This window comes from Fusarium keratoplasticum, chromosome 12, assembly GCF_025433545.1.
Source record: "Fusarium keratoplasticum isolate Fu6.1 chromosome 12, whole genome shotgun sequence".
NCBI lineage: Eukaryota > Fungi > Ascomycota > Sordariomycetes > Hypocreales > Nectriaceae > Fusarium > Fusarium keratoplasticum.
Genome location: NC_070540.1, coordinates 1,195,625 through 1,213,034, shown reverse-complemented (window position 1 = coordinate 1,213,034; position 17,410 = coordinate 1,195,625). Strand labels below are relative to the sequence as shown.

The window sequence follows — 17,410 nt, the reverse complement described above, 5'->3', positions numbered from 1 at the left end:
CTGCCTAAGTCAAGCGGCTCGAGAACAGGCTCAAGCCATTCTTTCTCTTGACACTGAGCATCTCGAGTCGCGAGGTGTTGCCAGGCTTGAGTCGCGAGAGACGATGCTGACTAGCCTTGAATATGATAAGATAAGCTGATAAGATAGTAGGCACAGCACGCAGCAACCTGCTGTGTCAAAGTTAGAAATACCACCTGTTTAGCAATTAATGATTGAAATTCAACGAATCAGGTCTTGAGCATTATGCTATCTGAACCATAAGCAGTACTAAAATAATTTATGGGCCACTACAGTGTACACATGATAATTGCTGAGCGCCTCTGTTAACTCTGATTTGCTTGAGTATTGTGTATTGGGCAGAGCTACCCTACAGAAGGTGCTGGAACCTGCTGACTAAAGGACCATGATAAGATAGGATACCTAATTACCAGTTATCGATAAGATAACCTAACCTCAACAGCCCGATCCTTGGCATCTGGAGTCGGTCGGTAATTGACGCGGAGACATGTTGGATCCATTGTGAGTTTCATCAGATGAGCTTGCTTGTTTGTGCTTGTCAAAGCGCTGGTGACAAGCATGGGATTGCATCGAGAGGGTTTTCATTCAGCTCATCCTCCATTGGCCCCTCGAATACGACATAGAGCCCGGTGAATTCTGCCTTGGCTGGTGTTTGTTCGTGTGATAGCCAGTATCGGCCTGGTTGCTTTGACGCCAGCCAGGCTCCAGCTTTGGGGCTGTGCACGACAACAAAACAACACACGAGAATGCGTTAATGCTGAAGCGAGTTCTGCCACACTTGAATAAATGCAATATCGATTTCCTTGAGGGTCACTCTGCATAATATTCGACACACAGTGGAAGTAAAGGTGGGACGTGGCTTAACAGCCCGTCAGCCCCTCTGAGTGAAGGCCTCAGGGGTGTCTCAGTGCTGACTCGGGCTCTTATCAGCTACGTACGGAGTACGAAAGGGCATATTGCGGTATCTTCTTCGAATTGAGATTGCCTGTTAACCGCGCGATACTCACTTGTTTCTGGCTCGTCTGCCAGTGCCTTCTTTACTGGTGCTAGACCCTATGTCAAGTGCGTTTCAGTGGCGACATCTCCACGGCTTTTGGCGTCAATTCCTTCGTTCCTCGCGAGACCAGATGCAAGTACCGGCGGTTGCTTGCGTGCCAAGCACGGCTGCCAACGCCAAGAGGCATTTACCAATCCCCAGCGCTGCTTTGGCGAGGTGAAGCCACTCTCATAACCCGGGCGGAGCACTGCATTTCTGGGGAAGCTAACCATTGCCGCATGGTGCCAGCTGAGTCTCCTGTGGCTTGATCACCACTTAAGCCACTCATCTTGAGGTGCACATTCGACTTTTCAGCGCAAGATGACCAAGGGACCATTTACGCATGATTTGGAACTTTGGACACTGTGAATGATGCAAGAAGCTCCGTTTTTCATTCCCCTTTCCCATTTATTACGACGTTGTTGGTCACTCAGCCCCATTGTCCGCGGCCGCCGTGTCCAGGGGCTGCATGTCTTTGCTGTTTCTGGCGATCCGAGTTAGCCGCCAAGCACGTGACAGGGCTGATCGGCAAACTCGTTCTGGCCTCCTTCTGTGGCTGCATCTCTGTCCAGGCGGCTGAGCAAAGCTGAATCTCGAAATGCCACCTTTTGCATTCTCGCTCCGCTCCCCGACGGATACAGCCATTCTTGTCATCACCTGCTTGCTATTCCTTCAACATGATTGGATCACCCTACCGGCAAACGATAGAGGGGGAAGCAGCCTGGACCCATCGAGGCCAGGGCGTCTCCCGCCAAGCTTTGCTGATCGGGGCGACCAAGGGTTCGGGACAGAGCCTAGACCAAGCTCATTAGCACCGACTGGGGGCTCTGTCGATGAACACCGGGGCAAGACGAATCATGTCGCAGGGTGACATGCTGCGGCTGTGAGAATCTCGAGTTTGGTCTGTGAAACCAATGCCCAAGCGGCCCCAGAATATCCGCTTGTGCGTGCGCGCGAGTGGGTGTTCCGTAAAGGGCGCCTGGGACCTGGCACCAAGAGAGGTATGCAGGTACAGATCGTCACGGCGAACAGGTGTCGTTTGACCATCGGCCCTACCTGACATTACAGCAGTTGAGTGAACCTAGTACTCATCGTCGAGGCTAACGAGGTATCTCTCATTAGCAGAGATACTTGAGACAGGTACAGTTTTAGCCTTGCCGTCGCCGGTATCGCAAAATTCCTTGTATAATTCTCCACTGCTGAACAGTTCGCGTTCACCCTGCGTCTTGCACTTCGACCCTACGTCCTTCACCAACAGCCTGGTCCATCCCTTGGCTCTTTTTTCGAGACAAACAATCTAGCCATGCTCCGCACTGGATTGCGAGCCTGAAAGACGTGCTTTTTCCTCGACGTTTGCCCACTCCTCAAGGTCACACCCCACTGCCAGCTCAACAGCATCTGGTGTCTCAGGGAAGAACCACCCAAGGGATTAACGGCCACGCGGCCAACTCCTTCGCTGCCATCTTTTCCTTTGTGCTCCCTTTCTCTGTAAATCTTTTATTACATCATGCTCCGGATATCGGCAGTCTCCTTTGAGACGCCTCTAAGGGTTGCCCTCACCCTCTTCTCGCGCTTCGCGAACCGGAAGTTCTTCTTCACGTTTGCTGCTCTCGCTGTTTGGAACGCCAAGATCATTCACATACATGCTCATCTCTCTGCCGTGCCCGCAAATCAACTGCGACAATGGGGCTACTCGTTCTTTGCCCAAGATGTTGCTATCCTTGTCTTGATACGGCTCCTCCTTGATCGCTGGGTGGTTGGCTTGGCTTTTGTGTCGCGGCTGGCGATGTACTTCTTGACCAGCATCATCATCCTTTACAACGCCGCTCTTGGCATTATCGCAGTCTCTTTTTACCTCGTCGCAGGCTCCGAGATCCACCTGCGAAACGTTTCTCTCCCCACCGATCCTTCGTCGCGAGCTCTGATCCTGTCAGGAAGCTTGTCATTCACGGCCGTCCTTTCTCTTACTCTCCTCTTCAGCTGGCTGCTACAAGACTTCTGTTACAGCTTCTGGGGCTACGCTGCCGATGTCGCCAACTGGCCCTTTGCGACAACATTGCGACTGTTCCGCCGGATTCGTCCTCAATCCGCATACTCCCAGATCCCCCAGCTCGATATCGAAGACCCCACCAAGCTCGTGTACGATGACGAGAGTTCCTCCAGCAGCTTCTTTGACGATGATGCGCAGCGCCAGACGCTGTCCGTACCGCTTCGACTTGCCCTGCAACTGATCGAGAGATTGGGACTTGACATTGCCCCATCGAAGCTCAAGTCCTTCCTCAATATCTCTACGTATACCATCGTCACAATAGCCCTCCTCGCACTTGTCTTCTCGGCTTTTGCCCGACCCCACGACCGATCGCTTATCTTCCTTTCTTGGACGACCGCATTGCTGCCATTCGTCGACTTCTCAGCCTCGTCGCCGATGCTCGAACAACTGCCTTCGGTATTCGGCACTGGCATTCAACGTACCTGGGATCACCGAACATCCCTTGCCGATCCGGCGCCTCTAGACTGGCTGCCAAAGGATAACATGCTGGCGGGCTTTGAGGACTGGTATTCAGGGAGAGAGCATTACAGCGCAAACGCCGACCCCTTGAAGATTTCGAACCTCGACGACGATGTGCTATCCGAGCTGCGCGACAAGTTACAACATGTCCCCGTGAAGCATGTACTTCTCTTCTTTCTCGAGAGCACGAGGAATGACGTCTTTCCCATAAAGAAGGACACCGTCCTATACGATCGTCTGGTCGATTCTTTCCCTGAAAAGAAGCTCCCGAAGGAGGCAATGGATCGGCTCGCAACACTGACACCAACCGCCAACTACATCACTGGCGACTACGACGATGGTTTCGAGCGAGATGAAGCATCCAAGGTCAAGCGTGGAGGCCTTCACTTCACCAATGCGCATACAACGGGCACATACACGCTCAAAAGCTTGGTTGGCACGCTTTGCGGTATCGCGCCCTTGATGGCCGACTTCAACCTCGACTACCGGCACCATGTGTATCAGCCTTGTTTGGCGCAGGTTTTTGAAGCCTTGAACAAGCTGAGAGACTCGGAAGAGGAGGATGCGCACCCATATAATGCTTCAAAATGGCAATCGTACTATTACCAGGCCGCCACCATGCTATACGACAAGCAATACGAGCTTGTCTCTGGCCTCGGATTTCCACAGGAGCACATCATCAGCCGAGAATATCTTCGATCGCCAAATGCCACTCACGGACCCGTCACATTACCCAACATCAATGCCTTTGCTTTCGAGGAGGATCCGCTCGAAGACTATTTCCGCGACGTCTTTGTTTCGGCCAAGGAGAATGACGAGAGAGTCTTCCTCACGCACTTGACCAGTACGAGTCACCACGCCTTCAAGATGCCCGAACACGAGCAATACGTGCCCGTGGCGAAGGGTCTCGATATGCTGTCGCATTATGTCAACTCGGAGGGTTACGACGACAAATGGTTGCGCAAGGTTCTGGACCTTTTGGATGAGCAGGGCGTCGCCAATGAGACTCTAATCGTCTTTGTTGGTGACCATGGCCTTTCGATGCCCGAAAACGACGTCGTTTCACCTTATTACAACCCCAATGTCGGCATCGACCACGTTCCCCTCGTCTTCTCTCATCCTCTGCTGCCCGCCTTTGACGTTCGCGATGCAGTGCATTCGTCACAGATCGTTCCGACCATCTTGGACTTGCTTGTGGAGACGGGATCATTAAACAAGGCGAGCCGCCAAGCAGCGACTGATTTGATGCGTAATTACGAAGGACAATCACTTATTCGACCTATGCAAAAATTCAACAATGAAACAGGCCAAGGCAACTGGCAATTCACGGTCGTCAACCCTGGAAGAGCTGTGATAACTGCTCGTGATGCCCGTTACCCCGAGAGACATCTCGTGGTACCCATCATCGACAACGTCGAGTGGCGACTCAGCAACCTCACAGCCGACCCTGCCCAGCATGATTCTGTGCAAGGCTTCGACTTTATCTCCTTCCTGGGTAGTGTTGAGAGAAAACACGGCACAGAAGTGGCACACTGGGTAGAAGAGGGGGCATTCATCAGTAGATGGTGGGTAGAAGAGAACAGCAAGCGTTGGCGTTTTGGAGCATACTCAAACCAAGAGCCTTGATGTTGCATTTAAGGTTTACTGTGTTATAGATTACAACTCATTGTTCGGCGTTGGGGGACTTTGGTTGGCATTACTAGACGTTCTGTGGAACAGTACTAGACTTGGTAGGACATTGTGTTTAGGTTGGTGTATGGCCAGGCATTATAACTTTTGTTTGAATCAAGGCATGATGCCGTGAACGTTGTTTAATTCGCCGGTGGCTTCGACGTCTGCCTGGTAGCCAGGCTATCTGATGCCAGTCCATCACGGAAGCAACTCAGCATAAGACATATGCTCTACTCTGCCTTTACAGCGTCTTTCTTTGCTTCATAAGCGCCATGACTATCCTTTTCCGAGATGTCTCTTTTCTTATCTTGTTTTCCTTCACCCGCCTCTTCGTCATCTGACCAGTGCGTATGCCCATCGGCATACCCCATGTGGTAGGTGAATAGAGTACGCTTCGATTTCCCCCGCCCAAAACTAAAATCGCCCTGCGCCGTGACGAGCGTTCCGCAGAATCGGGGTGGTTTGCCGTCTTCTTCGGTAACTATCTGCCAGTCGTCATCACGGCCCTCACTGGGTGCTTTGGAAAGCTCGGTGCCTAATCTAGTCAGAATCAATGACCAAAAAGGTGGCTGGAAGATAAGCCGTACGCTTGTGACCTGGCTCGCTTACTTCTCCTGGCTGCTTCTCGAAGAAGTCCGTTGATGGCTGTGTAGGCTTGGACATGATGATCAGACGCTAGTCTTGGTTAGATACGAATGGGTAAGAGGGGATGGAACTTTTAGCTTTGGCAATGCTATCAGGCGAGAGTGATCGTGATGACGCAGACTGCGTGGCAGTGCTGATCAACATGCAGGACACTGGAATAATACGGATCATTTTCATGCCGGAGCAGGGATTAAATCCTTTTCAAACTGAAAACTGATGGCGATAGTAAAGAGGACAGAGGTGGAAGGTGAAAGACGAGAGTTCAAGAGCTTAGAATGAACCAAGGAGCTCTCCAACTGTCTCGAAACTCAGCCTTATCACAGGTCCAACAACGACCTACCATCCCTCTTACCCTTCTCCTCCACTTTGTGACCTCCCCTCGAAGCAGCAGCTTTATACACGCTCTGTATATCATCCTGCCATTTCTCAAGCTGCGGCCGTAGAAACCGGCGATCATACGTCACCAAACCGTTGACCTCGCCCTCCACGTCTGTGGTCTGCGTGTAAATGGCGCCACTGCAGGCGAAACGCTGCGTCTGCTCGCGAATGTTGCGGAATAGAACACTGGCGCGATAGTTGTAAGATTCGAGGTTCTCGTTGATCTCGTAGGTGTCTTTGATGGTGGCGATGGCATCTTTGACGTTCCAGAGGCTGAAGGGTGTGATTAGATGTGAATCTAGTCAAGAGATGGGTGTTTACTTACTGTTCAAGGGAGACGTTGTGACCAATGCCACCGTACTCGCCAGCGATGCCGATTCGTTCGGGGTCGTATGGCGTTTTTGGTTGTGAGTAGAAGGGGGTGCCGCATTGAGGCTCAGCATAGTTGTGGTTATCCTGGGGTATTGTCAGCCACTATCTCGCGAGTATACGCGTCCCAGGGCTCTCACATGGTAGTCACCGAAGCCATGATCATCCCACCCGCTGACAGAGTTGATGAGTCTCGTCTTATCTAGTTGGCGGACGAGATGTGTCAAGTCTTTCTCGGGCGGTGGCGAGACAGTTTGTTGACCCCAGCCTTCATTGTAGATGACCTTGAAAGATCAGCTTCGTAAGAACAGGGGCTCCTGGAATGATGCTTCTTACCCAGGTAACAATAGAAGGATAGCTTTTGTGCTGGTTAATGACCACCTCGAGCTGCCGCTTGAACTCGGCTTGCTGCTTCGAGTCAGGCTTGCGGTCGCGACTAGCGGGAAGACTGGGCATGTCCTGGATAACCATGAGGCCGAGTTGATCACAAGCCTGGTAAAATAGATCTGGCTCGACTTTGATCTGTATTATATCATCAGCAATGTGTCGTTACGTGACGGTCAAGTCCGCCTACATGCTTGCGAATGGAGTTGAAGCCAAACTTCTTGAGAAGCTGCAAGTCATAGATCATAGCCTCGCGGTTCGGAGGCGTGTACAGGCCATCGGGCCAAAATCCCTGATCGAGAGTCCCAAACTGAAAGACAAATTCGCCGTTAAGAAGCGGTCGAGTGACACCATCCACCTTTCCCTTGGTGATGGTACGGAAACCCGTGTAGCTGTGGACTTTGTCACCGCTTTCTAGAGCGACGGTGAAATTGTAGAGAGCAGGAGAGTCGGGCCACCATAGTTTGGGTGATTCGACGGTAAAGGTGAACTCTTGATTCGTGACTCCAGAGTGTGTTGCCTTTGTGCTCCCATCTGCGTCAAGGAGGGCAAACTGGAAGAATCCCTTGGCTTGCTGTGAAGTATGCACAGTCACGGAAACTAGATCAACGTGTTAGATCTAAGCTGGGGATAGTTTGAATCCGTAACTCACCCTTGCCGTCAGAGCCTGCAGCAACGTCAAGCTGCGTGATGTGATCCTCGGGCACAGCCTCGATCCACACCTGTTGCCAGATCCCCGAGCAAGAACGATAGAAAATGTGACTAGGCTTCAAAGTCTGCTTGCCAATGGGTATGATATCGGAGTCTGTCGGATCGTGGACAAAGACGAGCCTACTGGAGTCAGCTGTCGCTCAGACCAAGATTGTCTTGAACCAACAATTCATTCGAGGCACCAAACTTGACGTTCTCGGTAACGTCAATAGTAAACCGGTCATATCCGCCAATATGAGTCGTCTTCTTGACACCGTTGACAAACACGGTAGCCTTGTAGTCGACGCTCTCAAAGTTGAGCAATACCTTGCGATCCTTCCATTCCTCTAGAACCTCAAACTTTGTCTCATACCACATGTCCCGCACATCAAGAATCTGAAGCCCAGAGAGAGCGCTTTCAATGCACGATGGGACAAGCACCTCGCGCTCCAATGCTCCAGCTTTCGGGAGGTTCTCGACGTCCTTCTCGCCATTGGCGGCTTTCCATGTCCAGATGCCGTTGAGGCTCTTCCATGCATCGCGGCGAAGCTGAGGTCGTGGATACTCTGGCCATGGGTTCGTTCCGACCTTGTAGGTCCAGTCGGTGTCGAGGGGAGGCTTTTGAACCTCGTACTTTGCTTGAGCGGATGCCGTGCCGGCGAGAAGTAGGAGAGACACCAGCCTCATAAAAGAGGCGAAAATTGTCCAATGCATCGTGTTAGATGACCAAGATGAGCTCAAGATTGTTCAACTGCGTGTTACCAAGTAAAGTTGGTCCTTTAAAGCTCTCCCCGCACTGAAAGTCAACATCACAATGCGTGATAAGTAGTATGATGTCAGCAAGAAGGCATAGGGGAGGAGTTGTCACCCCGCATTGCAACATGACGGTGATCAGCGGTTGCACATCACATTGCTTCAACAGCGACCCTGCTCATTTTAATCCTTGGAACGATTGCGAAGGATCGAGCTTCTTGTGCATAGCGTAGAGGGTTTAGAAAGAAAATTACCACGGTAGATCCATACCAGCGTCACATTCTCCTCGAAACTGGCTTTGCACCGTCTTCTCTAGCCTTGATGCGTTGAGCTGCGCGTATGCATCATTATGCAACTCACTGGACGGGTTCACAGTCCACAGATCTGGGGTTTCGATAACATGTACCATTGAATATGTTTTTATTCAGTCTTGTAATTGTTTATTCCTAAACACCCAAGTCAAACCACGCTCGCAATCATCATTGAGTTTCTGTCATTATTGCCATTTCATCAAACAAATCAACACCCCAAGTCAACCGGAAATGCACTCCTCCCTTACTCGAATCGGCCCTCAAAGAACGTGTTTCGAAGAGGCAGTTCAGCATCATAAGCTCCCGACTCCTTCTTCATGTGGCGATCGAAGCTCTGAGTCGACATCTGCACCTTCTCGAACCAAGTCCTATCCAGAACAGGCGCGACAGGAGCACGCTGGCCACGAGAGTGAGCCAGCGCCGCCTGGTTGGAGTAGTCGTGGATGGCAAGGCTGGATGCGATCTGGAAGGCGCTTCGGATCTGTCGACCGTTCCAGCAGCCTGTAGATCTGGCGAGCTCCTCGTAGTGCTTGGTAGCAAAGTCGATGATATCGCCCTCCTTGATCACGAGGGCGGGCTCGCCCGTCATCCTGCTGCGCTCCGACTCGATCTCCTTGAGCTTGGCCATGTTCAGGCGGAAGATCTCGCGGGTCTGCGTCTTATCCAGAGGAGGATAGTACAGGGACAGGTGAATACGAGACTTGAAGGCCTCGTCGATGGTGCCGACTCGGTTGGTGGTGAGGAACAGAAGACCGTTGTAGTACTCCAGGACTCGGAGGAACACCGAGACGAGAGCATTTCGCTTCATGTCGAGCTTAGAACGCTGCGACAGGAAGACATCTGCCTCATCGAGAAGGAGAACACAATCCCACAGGTGGGCGAGGCGGAACACGTTCTTGAGCGAAGACTCAACCTCGTGGGGTGTCAGACCAAGGTCACCGCAGGTAATGACGAACAGCGGCTTGCGGTTCTCCATGGCCACAGCCTCTGCCGTGGCTGTCTTTCCGACACCGGGAACACCGTGGAGAAGGACAACAAGACCACGACCCTTGCCCTGAATCAGATCCTGGCTGGGACCCTCAATGGCAATGTCTGCATACTTGCGCTCCAGAGCCTTCTTCTGGAAATGAGACATGACCAAACCACGCACGACATCCTTGTAGTCGCTCTGGATCCGGAGGTTCTCGAAGACTCCAGGCTCTCGGCGCACCGGCTTGAGGAAGTTCAAGTCGATGGGCCAGAAGCGACGCTCTCGGAGGGCATAGGCGAACATGCGCTTGGGAAGAAGAGCCAGGTCTTCGTCACGAAGCTCCAAAGCCTTGGGGTCCGTCTCAAAGGTTCGGCTGCCCTTGATACGATAGCGCAGGAAGGAATCGGCCGCGAGGTTGTCACGTCGCTGGCGGGTCTCAACTCCGTCTGCGTGCTGGATAATCTCAGACTGTGAGTACGCGAGAGTTCCGCGAGAGCCGTTGAACCAATGCTGGATCGGCATCTCATCATCCTTGATCTCACATCGGATTGACTTGTTCATGGTCAGCTGATGGAATCTCGGCATCCAGTCAGGCATCTTCTGATACGCCTCTGTGAGATCGACAATGAGATCACTCTCGACGAACTCGGGGTGGCGCATCTTCTGGTACTCCTGGTCGTCCAGAATCTCCTCATCTGGCTCCGTCTGGCCAGAGGGCGGGTTCCTGGTCAGGGTCCAGGCGCTGTACTGCTGGTGGCGATCCGCAAGGTAGTCCATGAACTTGCGGCCCTGCTGCTTGAGCGACTGAAGGAGCCGCTGGTGGTTGTGGCGGTATCGGATGGGGAACACCTCCAATGACTCGATGGAGCGTTCTCCTACGAAAGACTCAATCTCGAACTTGCGCTGCACAGCACCAAAGTTGGAGCCATCGTGGTCGATATAATAGGCCGAGATCTTGAACTTGGAGTTCTCGTTGATCTGGTGTTCATCCTCGAAAAAGTCCCATCCAGTTGTGGGATACGATGTCTCGGGGTCAGGGGCCCTCGTCTTGTAGATACGCCAGACCTCGTGGTAGCGGCCGCCAGTCTCGCCGGATGCGGGCATGTAGATGAGGTCGCCGACGCGGAACAGAGACCAGAGGTCATCAAATTTGACCTTCTCGGCACCAGTACCATCGAAGCGGGAGTGCAGAGGAAGGATTTCGTTGTCAATGAACTCGACATAGCATCGCATGTCTCTCAACGCCTCAGGGCTGTCCATGAGGCCCTCGAAGTCTTCGTCGGCGTTGGAGTCGACAGACTCAAGGGACTCAGTGTCAGCACCGTCGTCTTCCTCCTCTCCCTCTCCCTTGGCAGAGCCCATGTCTTCGGCCTCCAGGACCTCGGGCTCGATATCAACTTCCTCGCCAGCAGAAAGCTCAACAGCCTCAGACTGATCACTGTCTAGCTCCTCAAAGTCTGCCCACTTCTCCTCCAGAGTGGCAAGAATCTCCTTCATCTTGGGCTGGAAGTGCACCAAGGCCTTGAACGGCCTCATGAAGGTGCGGGGAGTTGATCGTTGATCCGTGTCGTTCATGAGGGCAGTCAAGTGACCGAGGACTGGCTGAGACTGGATACGGATGCGCTGAATCTCATTTTCAGATGATTGAAGCGCATCGCCCTTCTTCTCGCGTCTGGCCCTCTCATAGGCGTCGATCTTGTTCTGGGAAGAGCCAGAGCCGTTGTTCTTGAGGGAGAGGTAGCTCTGCCGGAGACGAGCAATCTCCTCACGGCGACGCTGTCCATGCTCGCGGCGGATCTGGGCCTGGGTGGTAGGACCGCCCATGAGAACGTCAATGGCATAGTCGGGTTCATCGACGTCCTGGAAGCGGTTCTTAAAGTTCTCAAAGTTAACCTTGCGAACCTGAGGGATCTTGGGACGCCATTTGGAGGCGACCCGGCGTCGATCAGCGAGGATGCGTTCGCGACGCTCGGCTTCTTCCTTCAGAACCATGTACTGAAGTTCTCCATCACGAGGAGGACGCGGAGGCTTTGCAGCGCGTGGCGGGGGAGGGGGAGGAGGAGGGTGGAAGTGTCGTGGAATGGGTGGGAAGCGACGGCCACGACCACGACCGCCTCTTCCTCTTTGTGCTGAGCGAGCCATGGCTGATTGTGATGAACGAACTGTGGGAGGTGTTGTTACTCCAAATGGAGATTTGTTGATGGATCAAGTCGGGTTCCAACATCCATTCTCGAGGCTGCTTCGACTCTTTATAGGCAATGGGTTCGGAATAGGCCTCTGCAGATGAGATCAGCCTCCGCATCGATAGTGTCGCGGTCAACGGCATCGCGATGGCCTCTAGCCTGCCGACCTGAGTCACCGGGTGCGCTCGTCCCCTGTACGTCGTAGGCAGCAGGGCTGGGCTCAGCCTCTGAGCACCACACCGGGGCCCACAGCATGCGCCGGCGGAATCTCACATCAGCCCAGCCAGGCAGCGGCCCAATAGAATGGCGAGGAGCATCGAATCGCACAGCCAAGGCGTTTTGGCGACCAAGAGGAGATGGTGATTGGAATACAGGCTGGCTACAGTGAGAGCAGCGATTCGTTGATGCAGGTGAACCGACGCGGGAGCTGAGGCACTTAGGCACTTAGGCAGGCATTCAGGCAACAGTGCGCGGGTGACTAAGCGGAATGATCTGACTTGCACAGCAGAGAGACGTGCTACCCTGTTGTCTCCCATCAAGATAAGGTGGAAATCAAGATGAAAGACCACAAGTCCTAGCTTGGCATTGGGTCATTTGTACTTTGGTGAATCAAGATGCCATGCAAATCGCAAACACTCGGAAGCCAAGTGCCATTTTCAGCCGCAATTGCGACGCAGCTTGGGAACCCCTCACTCTAAAACACAGCGCATGCAGCATCCCGCCAATTATCTTGGTCGAGATAAGGGAAAAGAACATGAAACGCGGGTACGACGAGCCCTCCAGTAATATTTCCTGTAGCTGTCGACAGTTAGGCAGTGTATGCTGTGATACTGTCTTGATACGGTTGATGCATAGTCGATCGCTGTTGTGTCCCGCACAGCCTCACTTTTAGTGTCGCGTAGAGAAGGAAGTGAAGAGGGGAATATCGTTCCACGGCTCTTCCTATCATATGCCAAGGCTGACTCCTAGCAATTCCTTAAACTGTTGCATCTCGGGATGTCCCGCGCTCAGATCTGCTTTTACTGCAATGAACTTGAAAACAGGATGTTCAAGGCACAGATCCACCTACGTAACCTGTAGTGCTGCTCCTGAAGCTTGTGGCCGCTCGGCGAAAAGGAAATCGCATCGAGCCGCAAGCATATCATTTTACATATTCATCATCTTCCGACTATGGATGCCTTATCTCTCTGTTGAATTAATGGAGAAAGAATTGGCTAGACCCAGAGAGGGGTTGTGGTTGTTATGGGATCATGTTGCACTTACGAAACTAAGTGAGAGCGAAAAGTATCCGGAGGATATGCTTGAGCTTAGACTGCCCGATGGATGATTTCCCCATAAGGCAGGACTAGTGTTGGCGGTTGAGTTTTGGTTTGCCGATAAAGATATGTCCTTGATTGTACTAGAGAAGTGTCACGTAATGAACCCTCTCCTTATGTTTTGCCGTGAGAGGTGTATTTGCCCATTCTATTTTCTTCCTGGTAATCCATAATTCGTATTGCGCTAGAAATACGGCTCTCTAGCCTGCTCGTTGAAGCTTGAGTAGATATTGGAGGAGATGTCATCCCGGACAAGGATCAAACTACTCCAGACAACTTCCGGGTTACTGGCACTTCTCTTCTAGTATTAGTGCTTGGGATGAACATCTATGTATAGCCATGAGAAGATCCCAAGAAGGGAATCGTATGTAAGGACGTCGAATAGTAAATAGCTGGGACTGCTGTTCCATACCTCATCCATAACTAGGGCTTTCGAGAGGCCTGTGTGAGCATCATCAGTTGAATACCTATTCACTACTGAGAGTTCAGGATTGAAGTATGAAGTTAATATTCAACACTCTCATATAGCGGGTAACGCATATACATGCTCATATCTCAGTGTAAATGTAGGGACGTACCGGGTTAGAAGGAGCTCTAGAAGCACGATTGTCTCAGATCTGTTTCTCCTTACCCTTAAATTGCTCCCTGAAATTGAAGAAAAAGAGTAGTTTCTCCCTTGCTTGTGGTGTTAGATTATATGTCTCACTGTCTTGGGGCGGAAAGAGAATGGGCCTTTGGGCGCTCACTCTCCCTTCTGTGATAGTGGCACTTCAGCCAGCCACATCGGTGGCAACGGCTAGGGCAAAGACACACATCAATAAATAATTTCGCGATGCATATGTAGGGAGACCAATGCGACTTTACAGTTGCATTCTGACTTACTTTCTGACTCAAAAGAAGCATGAACTGAAGGTTGATGCAGGTTGCACATTGCTGGTGCCCCGCCACACACTCTTCGCTCACCTACCGCACGGCCACTTTCACTCATTCATTCAAAGTTGGGACTTTTCTTTGGGGGAATATTAATAATGTCTGGTGATGTATTGAAGGTATGACATTAAGTAAGCCAGATGGTTGTGAGATAACGCTCGTCTCTATATGTAACCCATCGATTCCAAGCCAACAATACAATGAAATGAAGATGATACAGTATCGCGAACAGAGGATGGTGGTACAGCCAGTCCCTTAGAGGGCGAGCATGGCGACAACGCCAACAACACCGGCGGCGCCAATGACGTCGGCGCGGAGGGTAGGGGCAGGGCCCTTGGAGGTGGTGGTGGTGACAGCCTTGGTCTCGGTGGTGGTGCCAGTAGCGGTGCCGGCAGTGCCAGTCCTGGTTATGGTTAGCTTTTCAGGCTTTGACTGTGAAATGGATAGGGTGCGGACTTGGTCGAGGTATGCGTGGTGGTACCAGTGTGTGTCTCGGTCGTGGAGTCGGCAGCCATGGCGGGAGCGGCGATGGCAAGAGCCGCGGCGAGGAGGAAGTTCAGCTTCATGGTGAAGGTTTGGTGAGGGTGTTGAGATTATTGAAAGAATGAAAGAGAGTTGAGCGAATGTTGTAGAGATGGGCTGAATGAGAAGAAAGAACTGCAGGACGAGGACACCTTTTTGTACCCAAAAGTTCAATATGAATCCAAGTCAAGGGAGAAGAAACATCATTCCATGGCATTGCTTGTTTCTCGTTGGCTACCCCGTACCCTTCGGCAAGACGTTGCCGGAGAGCGAGCTAGCCCCTGGCGTGGTCAGCCACACGACCCCAAGATGGCCATGTCTTGAACCACGGCCCAACACCTGTGGCGTGGGCAAGCTTCAGTAGGAGCAATACGAGACGGCTAATTGCGTAAAATCGCAATCATACGGGCCGCTGACGCGGCTCAATGGCAGTTTGGAAGGTCTAGATTCTAGCCCGCATTGACTGCGCCTCGCTGTGAGAGATGGCCATCCGAGGTTGCGAGATGCCGACTTATCCATTGGATCTGCAGCCGAGTCAAAAATAAAGCCAACGGTCCTGTTGAAACGTGCGAGCTAACTACCATACGGATATGTCGGGATCTGTGGCCATCGTATAGCGAGTATCCACCGTATTCTGTCCAACACCTTTTGACACATTGACAAAGTAATCCGCCTCTCTTGTTTGGCTGCCTATTCTGGACGATCGAGATGTTGCACGGCATCAATTGGCCGCAGGGAAATTGCCCAGACGACCACCGTCGACCACTATAACGGCGCCGTTGGTGTATGCCCCAGCGCGAGATGCAAGGTACAGGAGCGTGCCTCCCATGTCCTTCTCGTCTCCCATCCTCTGCAGTGGGACCATCTCGCTCGGAACGGCACCTGGCTGGCCTGAAGCATCGGAGTAGAGCTTTACGATTGGCTCGGACATCTCGCTCGGGAACACTGGAACAAACAAGCTTTAGTTGGACCCTCCTACCTGTCAAGGGGCATGGCGTGCACTTACATCCAGGAGCGATGCAATTTGTCCTATGCGTGGCTTAGCACTCTACTACCTGAATAGCTTCACCGGAACAACTCACCGAATTCCCCACTGTGGGAGAGTCACCGCAAGTTGCTTGGCCGCCAGGATGGCTGCGGCCTTGGATTGGCCATAGGCCCAACCTCCAGGGGCCTTTTTGTTGTATCCGGCAATTGAGCTCGTGATGATGACCTGCGACGTCTGATCCACATTTTTCTGTTCATTTCCCTTGCCGAGGAGTCCAAGGAAGGCCATAGTCGTATACCACACTGAGGCTGTGTTGACCGCAAAGGTATTCACGTAAGCGTCATAGTCAATGTCGAAGTTGCCCTTTGCCCATTCTTCCAGGCTGGTCTCGGCTGTAACTTGCTTGACCTGAGGGCCACCGATGCCAGAGTTGCAGACCAAGAGGTTGAGATATCCGGTATCTTTCTCGATAAATGAGGCGGCCTCTTGAAGTGCCGACTTGGAGGTGACATCGCATTGCACTGGAATCACATTTGGGCCAAGTGAGTTGGCCACCTCGTCCAACATGTGCTTTCTTCGGCCTGCGATGTAAACCGTGGCACCATTTTGAACAAGGACTTTGGTGATCATGAGTCCAATGCCTGGGAAACCATTAGAGATGGTCTTGTTGACGGTTGCCTACTAACCTGAACCTCCGCCTGTAACTAGCGCAACGAGGCCGTTGACATTGAACAACGACCCGGCGAGAAGCTCACTGCCATTCAAGTTTTCGGAAGCCATTATGTTGATATTGATAGAAGTCAAGTTACTTGGGGAAGGATTATCTTTATGGCTGATGAAGTAGAGAAAATCACGCTCTTCTTGGCGAATGTAGTCATTGACTCATCGCGAAACTCCTCCACTTTCAACGCTACACGTGATCAAATCCTGCGTGATCAGCTTGCTATGCCGAGGTTGACTAACAAATTCTTACTAATGCGCCCTTTGCTGGACATGAAGAGGGGTTGCGAAGATCGATTCCCCAATCCTTTAGATACGATAGGCCGGAATGTCGCGCCTTTTCGTTGAAAGATAAGGCGGTGGGCCAGTTGGTGTGTCAATGAAATACCAGGCGTCTGTTTTAACGTAATAACGTTGAGACAAGCCATACACTTTACAGGGAAATTGGGTTCTAGAAACGAACTGCAGGTCTAGAGGTGATGGGCGGAATTAACTTCTTGGCTAGAGAAGCAAGCTTCTTGACATGGGCACTGGGGTTCGCACAATACGCCGTTGTACTGTATGCAGGCCCCTTGCATACGCAAGATGCCAGAAGAGAAAGAAGCTTAAGACAATTATTTACCCAGGAAATAAATCAAGGGAGAAAAACGAAGACTAGACTCAGAAAGGCATTGGGCTTGGCTTCGTGGCTTGAGCTGACTGCCTGACTGAGTCTGCCTTGGCTGAGTCCTAGGCAGCCACAACCAGGCCATCATATTTCTAGACCATCCTCCCTGAAACCTGACTTGAAATAATTTTTGCCTCCCATTGCCCTGTTCATATTTGAATACCAATACTCGGCGGTTTATGGCCCGATTGCGACCCCCGAGATTATTCAACAAGACTAGCTTCACGATGTTAGAGCTCGACCCCAATAACTCACAGTCGCCAGAAGCTTCAGCAAAGTCTTCGGCAGTCGATCAACCAACGAAAAAAGACATCTTGCCCTTGCTCGAGAGAGCTAGCTGCAGATACGAT

At 51.9% G+C, this 17,410-nt stretch overlaps 4 protein-coding genes across 4 annotated transcripts; 1 reads left to right on the top strand and 3 right to left on the bottom strand.

Annotated features, from left to right (window-relative positions):
* Window positions 1-2,561: 2,561 nt before the first annotated feature.
* NCS57_01400900 (Sulfatase domain-containing protein) lies at window positions 2,562-5,189 on the top strand (the record flags this gene model as incomplete). Its single annotated transcript, XM_053063626.1, has 1 exon — window positions 2,562-5,189. The coding sequence occupies one exon, from the start codon at window positions 2,562-2,564 to the stop codon at window positions 5,187-5,189; it is 2,628 nt and encodes an 875-aa protein (XP_052906959.1).
* A 275-nt stretch (window positions 5,190-5,464) lies between these two features.
* Window positions 5,465-8,414, bottom strand: NCS57_01400800 (uncharacterized protein; the record flags this gene model as incomplete). The annotated part of the gene is made up of 9 exons (XM_053063625.1): window positions 5,465-5,769; window positions 5,822-5,909; window positions 6,281-6,530; window positions 6,583-6,713; window positions 6,767-6,910; window positions 6,963-7,148; window positions 7,201-7,610; window positions 7,663-7,841; window positions 7,888-8,414. The coding sequence occupies 9 exons, from the start codon at window positions 8,412-8,414 to the stop codon at window positions 5,465-5,467; spliced, it is 2,220 nt and encodes a 739-aa protein (XP_052906958.1).
* A 594-nt stretch (window positions 8,415-9,008) lies between these two features.
* On the bottom strand, window positions 9,009-11,876 carry NCS57_01400700 (AAA domain-containing protein; the record flags this gene model as incomplete). The annotated part of the gene is made up of 1 exon (XM_053063624.1): window positions 9,009-11,876. The coding sequence occupies one exon, from the start codon at window positions 11,874-11,876 to the stop codon at window positions 9,009-9,011; it is 2,868 nt and encodes a 955-aa protein (XP_052906957.1).
* A 3,530-nt stretch (window positions 11,877-15,406) lies between these two features.
* On the bottom strand, window positions 15,407-16,453 carry NCS57_01400600 (NADPH-dependent AMKP reductase; the record flags this gene model as incomplete). Its single annotated transcript, XM_053063623.1, has 4 exons — window positions 15,407-15,630; window positions 15,692-15,714; window positions 15,768-16,314; window positions 16,360-16,453. 4 exons carry the CDS (start codon window positions 16,451-16,453, stop codon window positions 15,407-15,409), a joined length of 888 nt encoding a protein of 295 aa, XP_052906956.1.
* Between the last annotated feature and the right edge of the window lie 957 nt (window positions 16,454-17,410).